Source organism: Ailuropoda melanoleuca, chromosome 1, assembly GCF_002007445.2.
Source record: "Ailuropoda melanoleuca isolate Jingjing chromosome 1, ASM200744v2, whole genome shotgun sequence".
Lineage (NCBI taxonomy): Eukaryota > Metazoa > Chordata > Mammalia > Carnivora > Ursidae > Ailuropoda > Ailuropoda melanoleuca.
The window spans coordinates 188,735,844-188,746,362 of NC_048218.1; the positions used below are offsets into that span (position 1 = coordinate 188,735,844).

The 10,519-nt window shown below is 49.2% G+C and overlaps 1 protein-coding gene across 1 annotated transcript; it reads left to right on the top strand.

The window, feature by feature from the left end:
- The first annotated feature begins 1,542 nt into the window (after positions 1 to 1,542).
- On the top strand, positions 1,543 to 9,806 carry FSCN3 (fascin actin-bundling protein 3). Its single transcript, XM_011230068.3, has 7 exons — positions 1,543 to 1,683; positions 2,681 to 3,377; positions 3,708 to 3,826; positions 6,237 to 6,396; positions 6,867 to 7,037; positions 7,333 to 7,538; positions 9,644 to 9,806. The coding sequence occupies exons 1-6, from the start codon at positions 1,543 to 1,545 to the stop codon at positions 7,536 to 7,538; spliced, it is 1,494 nt and encodes a 497-aa protein (XP_011228370.1). The 3' UTR covers positions 9,644 to 9,806.
- Positions 9,807 to 10,519: the final 713 nt, after the last annotated feature.

Here is a 10,519-nt window from a genome sequence, read left to right on the forward strand (position 1 = left end):
TTGTTGGGTACAAAGGGATAATACGATATGGGGGAAGCTCAAAGCAGCTAAGGCTGCAGAGCCAACCCCTCCCCGCAGCGCGTGCACACACCCTGCCGCCTTCATCTCGCTCAGCTTCTCCCTCCTTGTTCTTGAGGCTGTACGTACTTTAGAGGTTCCAGTGGAGGAAGTAACATTTCCTCCCCAATTCCACGGGGCCTTTGCTGAGGGTAACAGGCTCTGCCTTCATGATTCTGTAAATCCCATACATCCCATGCCTCTCCATCTTCTAGCAGTGGTTCTTAATGATTACCATGAACATTAAAATTGGGGGGGGGATATTTATTAAAAATAGGGTCCTGAGGTGCACTTGAGAAAATATGATTCATTAAGACTGTTCTGAAGCCCAAAAATATGCATCTTAGAAATAATGCAGATGATTCTGTCCCTGGTAGTCTATTAGCCATACTCTGTAAAACATCGGTAGGGCCCTTTTAATCCTTGGGGATTAAAGTTCCTCACCATGCACTGAAACTCTTTCTACCTGGGAAGACACCCCTGCCCTGTACTACCCCAGCCGCACCATGGGGACTAGGAAAGTGCGTGTATGGACCCAGGACGGTGGGCTGTTCTCCAGGTGTGGTTCACTCTGCCCATTCTTTGAATCCCAGCAAAGCTTAAAACCTACCCTCACCGCCGTTATTTCTTCTTGCCTTTCTCCTTTCACATTGTCAATTTCTCCAGGTTCTGGACTGATTTTCTCCAGGAGCTCTATAGGAAATGAGTCCCAGAGGCTGTTGGCCAACAGGGACCCTTTGAGGGGGAGGGCTGGGATCCTTAGGGGCAGCCCAGCAGCAGTGCGGCTGGGGATTGTGAGGAAGATGCCCTGTGCTCTCCCCATCTCGAACATTTTCCTTCCCCTTCTCTGAGTCAGCCTTTCCTGATGAATATGAGTAATTCGATCCTTGCTGGTTATCTGTCTAGGGTTTCCTCACTTCTTGAAAAGCACCTTCTGAGACATTTTGGCCTCATTCTCTCAAGGGCTGTAAAAGTTCATAGATTTTTCCTGGATACCTTGAACTTTAAAAACACTTGAGTCCCAAGGGAGCCAAGCAGACCTCACTTTGTGGGGAGAAAAGGGGTTGATTGTTATCCTGTGATTAAAATGAGAAACAAGTGAAGAAGGGAAGGCACTTGCCTGTAGTTACAGGTGATCGCTGGCACAGGCCGAAATTCCGATCCCTGTCTTAGCCACGTCGGTGCCAGGAGTTGTGCAGGGGAGCTGAATGCCAGAAGCCCTAGACCCACTTCCTCTGGGCTGTGGATTGACGTGGCTGGGCCAGTGCCCTTTCCCCACCATGGATGAGAGGCAGCCCTCACAGTCACAATGCTCCCGGGTCACAGAGGCGCTGGGCCCTGGGCCAGCCTCTGCCTGAGAAATTCCCTCTGGGACCGTCTTCTGGTGGGTGCTACAGGCCTGATTCCAGGCCCTATGGCCTGTGGAACCACACCACTTGGGGGCAGGCTGGGCCGGACAGAGTCATCACCCGTGGTGCCGGCCCCATGGAGGAGGTGGAGTGGACGCGGAGACCCAAGCCCGAGGAGCTGAGGGTTGGGCTTATCAGCTGGGCGGGATCCTACCTCACGTTTGAGGCGTATAAGAACACGGTCACTGCTACTGCAAAGGGTTTGGGCCGGAGACAGGTAACCAAACCAACCTGCACTGGAGTCCTCTTTACCAGTGGCCAGGCTCTCGCCCGCGTGTGTGTGTGTGTGTGTGTGTGTGTGTGTGTGATGGCTGGGGTACACTCTCAATCATTTTCCTAGCCTTTGCCATTGCCGGCCGAGACCCTCCTACCCCAGGCTTTTGCTCACAGGTCCCCATTGCTCCCTCTCCCCCTATCTAAACCTGTTCCGAGAGGCAAAGCCTCAGCCCTTGCTGCCTTGCCTTCTCTGGCTGCTTTCTTGCCTCACCCCAACACCCCGGGTGTTGGTCATGTCATCACAAAGAGGAGAGGTGAAGAGCCCAGGCTGGAAGGCAGGATGGTGGGCGTCCAGGGGAGGGACTGCAGGGCCCGTGATTCTGTTCAGCTGCGGTTTGGGAATGGGGACCTCTACAAGCCCTCTGGGAGAGTGCAACCCTGCAAGGCTACCCCAGAGGGAGGCGGTAGCAAGGCCCTCTTTTAGACCAGGGTTGATCCCAGCTGAACTAGATGATTGCATCTCAGCCGTGTGTGTTCCCATCCTTATCCCTGGAGCCAGGGCCTGCCTGTAAGAGGTCTTGATTTTCTCCTGCCATGCTGGGGAGGTGGGCTTTGGGGAGGGGAGTGTTAGCTAGTGTGCTGTCCAAGGGCAACAGTGAGGAGGAGAAAAGTAAAACTTAAACCAAAGCACTTCTTAGAAAATTAGTCATTGAAGGAAGCCACCAAGTAAGAGAGCTGGAATAGGTAGGCACGTAGAACTTCTCTTGGGATCTTGAGAAGCGCTCTGATTCCAGTAGTCGAGGTCTCCGGAAATCCTTTGATCAGTGTTGGATGAGAGGGTGGGAAAGCTGACAGTTGCTGTGGAGGCTGATATGGAGGGGAAGGTGGTTGGTCCCCATGAAGGTTCTAGGGCGATGCCAGGGGTGATGGTGGTGGGATTCCCTGGCCTAGTCATTTGGCATTGCTGACTGCCTTCCTCTCCCTCCCAACGCCTGCAGACCTGGGAGATCTTGGTGAGCAACGAGCACGACGCACAGGCCGTGGTACGACTAAGGGGCTTGCAGGGCCTCTACCTCCTGTGCGAGGCAGATGGCAGTCTGTGCTACGGCCGGCCAAGGACCAGCCACCACGGCTGCTTCCTCCTGCGTTTCCACCGCAACGGCAAGTGGACCCTCCAGTGCATCATTAGTGGTCGTTATCTGGAGTCTGACGGTGAAGATGTGTTCTGCAACTCCAGGGTCCTCTCGGCTTACCACATGTGGACCCCCCGTCCAGCCCTGCATGTCCACGTGATCCTCTATAGCCCTGTCAACCACTGCTACGCTCGGGCTGACCCCACCGTGGGCCGCGTCTGGGTGGATGCACCAGTTCCCTGCCTGGAGGAATGTGGCTTCCTGTTGCATTTCCAAGATGGCTGCTACCATCTGGAGACCTCAGCACACTTCTTCCTGTCCCACGTAGACCGGCTGGTCCCCCAACCCTCCACGCAGACAGCTTTTCACATGCAGGTGCGGCCTGGAGGGCTCGTGGCACTGAGCGATGGAGAAGGAGGCATGCTGTATCCACAGGGAGCACGCCTGCTCCTGGGCCTGGGCTCCAATCCCCACAGGGGTGAGGAGTGGTTCGTCCTACAGCGCTGTCCCACCTGGATCAGCCTCAGGTCAAAGACTCGGAAGTTCCTCTCCATCGTCTATGGCAAGTGCTGGGTCCAAGACAGCTATGGAGGGAGGGAGAGCTGGCTGCTGAGAAGAGAAAAGTGTGTTGGAGTTCAGCAAAGATTTTGGAACCTGCTGATAAGGAAGATCCTGGGGTCCCAACAGGATCTCTTAGACCATGGAGCAGGATGATAAGGCAGGGGCATGGGCTTTACGGGAAGGAGCTTGGGTCTTCGCCAGGCTCCTGTGGTCCGCAGAGAGGGGTAAAGGCTGAGGAGGGAAAACAGAAGGCACTGAGACATAAAGTGTGGAGGAGGGGCTGAGACTGAGGCCAGACTCTGGCTCCTTCTGACGTGTTCTTTCTCTGCAGATGTTGAGGTTTGTGCTGCCTCTGAGCACATAACTCCAATGTCCTTGTTCCAGTTTGAGTGTGATGATGAAAGCTCCGCCTTGCAGCTTCGTGCAGCCAATGGCTGCTACCTAGCCCAGGTGAGACCTTGGCCTTCTGAGCAAGAGAACCCTCGATCTCTGAGCTCTCCCATTCTAGGCGTACTTTCTCCTGCTTCAAGGCAGGTGACCAGATGCTGAGGTGAACTGTGGAGGCCCTTGTCAATTTTCAACCAATGGGCCCAATTTCATCCAATGGGTTCTCTTTAAAAAAAAAAGAAAAATTAAAAAGCAACTTTATTTAGGCACAATTTATATACAATAAAGTGCACTCATTTAAATGTACAATTCAATAAGTTTTGACAAATGTGTACACCTATGCATGCCCCAATCACAAGTTAGAGAGTATTTCCGTCACCACGGAAATTCCCTCTTGCCCTTCCCCCTTGGCCTCCCCTCTCCCACTGTTACTACTCTGTCACTATAGATCAGAGTTGCCTACTCTAGAATTTCATATAAATGGGATCACACCATATGACAGTATGTATTCTTCCTTTCATCAGCGTAATGTTTTTGAGATTCATTCATGATCCGTGTATCAGTAGTTTGTCCCCTTTTATTGCTGAGCAGTGTTCCATACTACTAGTCATCAACACAAACCTAATTGGTTTATCCATTTGCTTGTTGATGAACACTTGAGTCGTTTCTGGTGGGGCTATTGTGAATAAATCGTGGGGCATGTGTGTGGCTCAGCCGGTTAAGCATCTGCCTTTGGCTCAGTTCATGATCCCAGGATATTGGGATCGAGCACCATGTCAGGCTCCCTGCTCAGCAAGGAGCCTGCTTTTCCGTCTCCCCCCTGCTTGTGCTCTCTCTCTATCTCTCTCTCAAATGAATCAATAAAATCTTTAAAAAATAGGGGCGCCTGGGTGGCACAGCGGTTAAGCATCTGCCTTTGGCTCAGGGCATGATCCCGGCGTTATGGGATCGAGCCCCATATCAGGCTCCTCTGCTAATGAGCCTGCTTCCTCCCCCACTCTCCCTGCTTGTGTTCCCTCTCTCACTGGCTGTCTCTATCTCTGTCAAATAAATAAATAAAATCTTTAAAAAAAAAATAAAATTGCTAGGAACGTTTGTGTACAAGTTTTTTTGTGGGGCTATATTTTCAGTTATCTTAGGCAAATACATAGGGGTAGAGATGCTGGGACCCATGATAAATGTGTGTTTGTACGTATTTAAAAGATTTTATTTATTTATTTGAGAGTGAGCAAGCTAGAGAAAGAGGGAGAGAGAGAGAGCACAAGCAGTGGGGGAAAGGCAGAGGCAGAGGGAGAAGCAGGCTCCCTGCTGAGCAGGGAGCCTGATGCAGGACTCAATCCCAGGACCCTGGGATCATGACTTGAGCTGAAGGCAGACGCTTAACCGACAGAGCCACCAGGTGCCCCATGTTTACATTTTTAAGAAAAGTTAAATAGTTTTCTAAAGTGAGTGTACTATTTTACATTCTTGCCAGTCATGTATGGGAGTTCTAATTGCTCCACAGCCTCATCAGCACTTGGTATTGTCTGTCTTTTTAATTTTAGCCACTCTAACAGATGTGCAGTGGCATCTTACTGTGGCTTTAATTTGCATCTCCCTTATAATTAATCATGTTGAGTATCTTTTCATGTGCTTATTGGCCATTTGTATATCTTCTCTGAGAGGTGTCTGTTCAAATCTTTTGCCCATTTGTCATTGGGTTATCTTATTATCAAGTTGTAAGAGTTCTTTCTATGTTCTAAAGTCAAGTTCTTTGCCAAATACATGTATTGTAAGTGTTTCCTCCTGATCTGTGGCTTGCCTTTTCATTTGCTTAATAGTGTCTTTTGAGCAGCAAGTTGTTTATTTTGATGAAGTCCAATTTCTCCATTCTATAAATGACTAGTGACTTTTTGGTTCCAAAAAATCATTGCCTGCCCCAGTGTTACAAAGAATTTCTCCTATGTTTTCCTGTAGATGTTTTATGGTTTTGCTTTCATTTTTATCTCTGTCATCCATTCTGAAACGATTTTGGAGTCTGCGCTGAGGTTTATTTCTCTCCCTGTGGTTATCCAGGTCCTTTTTGGATGATGGACCCTGGGATATAGCAAAGACTGGGGAAGTGGGAGACTGAGGCCACAGTATGTTTTCCAAAAAGGATGTGAAAATGGGGCACCTGGGTGGCTCAGTCAGTTAAACAAGTCTGCCTTTGGTTCAGGTCATGATCTCAGGGTCCTGGGATTGCAGGGAGCCTGCTTCTTCCTCTCCCACTACCCTCTGCTTGTGTGCGCTCTCTCTCTCTGTGTCAAATAAATAAATAAATTCTTAAAAAAAAAAAAAAAAAAAAAAAAGATGTGAAAGCATAAATCATGCCCTGGGAGAACGAAGACATCTAGTGGTTGGGAAGGGGGAAAGGGTCTAGGAATAAAAATGACGGGAAGAAAGCTGAGATTGTGTCCTTGTTTCTCTTCTCTGCTCCCTGTAATCTCTCCAGAGGCGCCACAGGACAGTGGTGGCTAACGGGCACCCGATGGAGGCGGACACCTTCTTCCACGTGCACTGGAACTGCGGCAAGATCATCCTGCAGTCTCCCAACGGACGCTTCTTGGGCATCGTAGACAACGGCCTGCTGATGGCCAATGCCACCATTCCAGGTGAGGAGAGCGGCCCTCCTGCCAGGTTATTCCAAGTCAGAGAAGCCTTCAGAGGGAGCTGCGATATAATAGAAAAAGCACTGCAGTTGGGGTCAGAAGATTTGGGTCTGTGTATTTGCTGAATCACTGAGTTTTTCTCCTCACCTGGGCAAACACCTCTTTGAGCCGCAGTTTCATTGGCTCCGTTACCGTTGGCGGTGATATCCACCCTGCCTGCCTCACAGGATCCTCGTGAAGATGAAATAGGTGGACACACCTCAAAGGAAGCAAGAATATTAAAACCTCCTGGGCTCCACACGGTACTAAGTGCTTTCGTAAACATTGCATAAGCACCCAGCTTAAGATCTGGCACATAGTAGGTGTTCAGTAATTGTTGCAATGTTGACAACACTGGCGTCCTTCTTCCTGCTTCTACCTGGGAAAGCATCTAAAAGCAGCTCATCCAGATCCCTCCTTTCTATTTCTTTCAGGCCCCAATGAGGAATTTGGGATTCGATTAGCTAACCGGCCCTTCCTCGTATTGCGAGGTCGTTACGGGTACGTGGGCACCTCGTCGGAACACGACCTCATGAAGTGCAACATGGATCAGCCCGACTGCATTCACTTGCTGCCTTGCCGCCAGGGCATCTACCACTTCCAGGGTGAGGCGCTCCTCTTCCCCAGCCCGAGGTTCACGGGCTCGCCCTGCCTTAGCCCCACTCCGACTCAGGGCCTGCTGCTCAGAGACTACTCATCAGAACTAGAAAAACGGAGTTTCTGTTTGTTTTCACACTTCAAGGCCCCCAGAATGGGTTGGCAGAACAAAAACCAGCCCTCTCGCGTTTCCGTAGAGGGACCTGCCAGCCCCGGCAGGGTAGGGTGGCCAGGGGGGCCAGGAGCACCTCCCGGCAGCCTCCTCAGGCTGGAGGACATCATCCTTCACCCTTCCCTCCCCAGCACAGGGTGGATCCTTCTGGTCAATAACATCATTCGGCACCTTTCGCCCTTGGGGGAAGTTTGCGCTCAACTTCTGCATAGAGCTGCACGGGAGCAACTTGCTCACAGTGCTGGCGCCCAACGGCTTCTACATGCGGTCCGACCGAAGCGGTACCCTGCTGGCAGACAGCGAAGAGATTACCAAAGATTGTATTTGGGAGTTTTAGGTAAGATGACGTGGGTCCGGACCCGGAGGTGGAGGAGCAGGTGCTGAAGGGCAAGAAAAGAAGGGGAGTACGTGAGAGTGAGACCAAAACACACCCGTGGACTGACTTCTGTCCCACAACCTGCTCAACTCCAGACATTTATTCCCTATCCATGCCTTTCCTCTCAGGGCTTCTAAACCCAGACGTGCTGGAGAGAGGAGGGGACATCAGATCTAGGTTTCTGAGGGTTATGCCACACTGACACGTGCGTGTAAGCAAGCTTGCAGGGGAGAGAATCAGGTGTCCTCATGTGTTCAACTCTCTTCATTAAGATGCAGAGTTTTGCTGCATCTTTAGGGAAGACCGGCAACTTTGAGGGTATGCTTTCTATCCCATGCATTTTCTATCCCTGCACCCCTGGATCCCCGGAGTGCTGATGGCTCCCAAGTATTCATCTGCAGCTCTGACCCTTCTCCTGAGCTCTGCCCTCCTCTCTTTCCAACTTCCTGATTGACAACTGACTTGACTTTGTCCTGCCATCCCTTCAAAATCAGCCTCCTCACCCTCCCTTCCACGGATGATTCTTCCAGCCCTCCCCCATGGCCATCTAGGGCATTGCTGTCTCCCAGATGCTCTGGATCAAGATGTCAGCCCCATCTCTCCTTCCTCCCTTTCACTGCCTTTACCAAACCCTGAAAATTCATGGGTACTTCCTTAACAAAGCCTCTTGAATGCTCGCTCCTTCTTAACTACCTTTGCTACCGTGTGGATCTGGGCTCTTTACCCAAAGCCGGCCCTGCAAAAAGGGCTCCCCAGCAGCACCCCCTGCCTCCAGATCCATCCCAGCCAATCTCTTCTCCACACCAAGTTTGCTTTCCTAAAGTGCAGCCTCTAATCCATCATTCCCTGGTCACAACTCTCCAGGACACTTCACTGCTCTTAGCCCCATTTCTTCATGGTCAACCTCACTTTCTTGGCTTGGAAAGTCATGAGGATGTTCTAGGAGAAGAGCTTTGGTTTTGCTCTCATATAGACCTGGAACCTCGGAGAAATTGCTTCAACACTGCTAGGCCTTGGTTTCCTTATCTATAAAATGGGAATAATATCTACTTCATAAGGTGGTATGAAGGTTAAGGAACCACGTGAATCTAGATATAGACCCCCACTGTGTACGTTTGCTCTTTTCTTGCATTGTCTACTGGTTTTCTATACAAACCCTTTGCTATGGCCAAACTGGAAAAAATCAAATGAAATTCCACCAGGCTTGTTTTCTCATCTGTTCCATGAAGGGTTTCAACTGAACTAAATTTCTCAGGCTCCTTCCAGTCCTGACATTCCAGTAGACAGTCTATCCTAGTGGTTAAGGGCTCATTCTTGGTCATTGAACTGGGTTCTAAATAGATTTTTGTCAGTCAAACTTGTTTGACCCTGGAAAGACGAACCTCTCAAAGCCTGTCCCTTGCCAATGAAATGGGAATATAGAATCTATCTTGTAGCATATTGTTGTGTTATGTGAGATAATGATTATAAAATGCGTAGTAAACAGCCTGGCGTCTAGTGCACTGCACTCTACCAGAAGTCTTCTCTGATCCAGTTGCATTCTTAGTAAATCTTATCTGTTGACTATAGTATCCCTTTGAACTCTGATGCTATTTTTACACCATTAATTTGTTTTAAAAATAATTTTTACTGCCTTTCCCTATAAATTAACTTCACATACATCTGTGTAATCCCTTATCAAGCATGGGACAAAACAGGGTGCCTGAGTGGCTTAGTCAGCTAAGTGTTTGACTCTTGATCTCAGCTCATGTCTTGATCTCAAGGTTGTGAGTGTGAGCCCTGTGTTGGGCTCCATGCTGGGCATAGAGCCTACTAAGAAAGAAAGAGAGAAAGAAAGAAAGAGAGAAAGAGAAAGAAAGAAAGAGAGAAAGAAAAAGAAAGAAAAAAGAAAAAGAAAAAAGGAAGAGAGAGAAGGAAGGAAGGAAGGAAGGAAGGAAGGAAGGAAGGAAGGAAGGGAGAAATCACTTTATTCTGTCTTTTCCCAGATGATCTTACCAGATTTTTCCTGAAAGCCCAAAATCAGTGAATGACTGACTGAATGTTTCTGTTTCCTCTCCCCTTCCCAGGTCAATGGGATGCCACCCACAGAAATCCAAATCCTCCAGGAGAAACTACTGCACGAAACACAACAGGAACCCCAGAGTCAAGATCCATGAGAATATCTGTTACACAACTTTCCCTACCCAGTTTAGCAAAACACCTGTTTCGAGCAACAATACACAAAAGGCCACCCCCAAGACCCCTGTGTGCATCTGACTCGGTACAGAATAGGGGTCTGGATGTGGGTGGAGACCGAGGCCCCAGGCCACTCTGAGTTCTATCCAGAAGAGGCAAGACCAAATGGTAACCAGTTCTTCCATTGATCTTCCCCCATCCTTTCCAGGACCAGTAGAATTTTTCCAGTAATCCCATGAGGAGGCAGTTTTGCCCTGAAGGATTCAGAATCCAGAAAGGATTAGATGTCCTTTTGGTTTTGAAAGAATGAAGGATTATAAATTCTATGGGCACAGGGTAATGGTAATGACACACCTTATACCTGTATAACTTGAAGTTTACCAATTATCTCACCTTTGATCATCAGTTGGGCAAGACAGGTACTTTCCCCATCACTGCCCACCTTTTACAGGGAGCTGAAGTGAGGGTTCTATGACTGGGAGCTCTGACTCAGTTCTTCTATTAGAATGGACTGTAATGTCCACTACTCTTTCCATCAAAACAGAGCTCCCACAATGACCATCATTCTCGTACTCTCTTTATAACTTTGCCCTTCATCTATCTACCATTTGCTCTATCAATGTCTTTACTGACATAGACAATTAAGTACTTTCATTTAGAAAGGAACATTTTAGAAGTGCCTGGATGGCTCAGTCGGTAAGCATCTGCCTTCGGCTCAGATCATGGTTCCAGGGTCCTGGGATCCAGTCCCGCATTGGGGTCCCTGC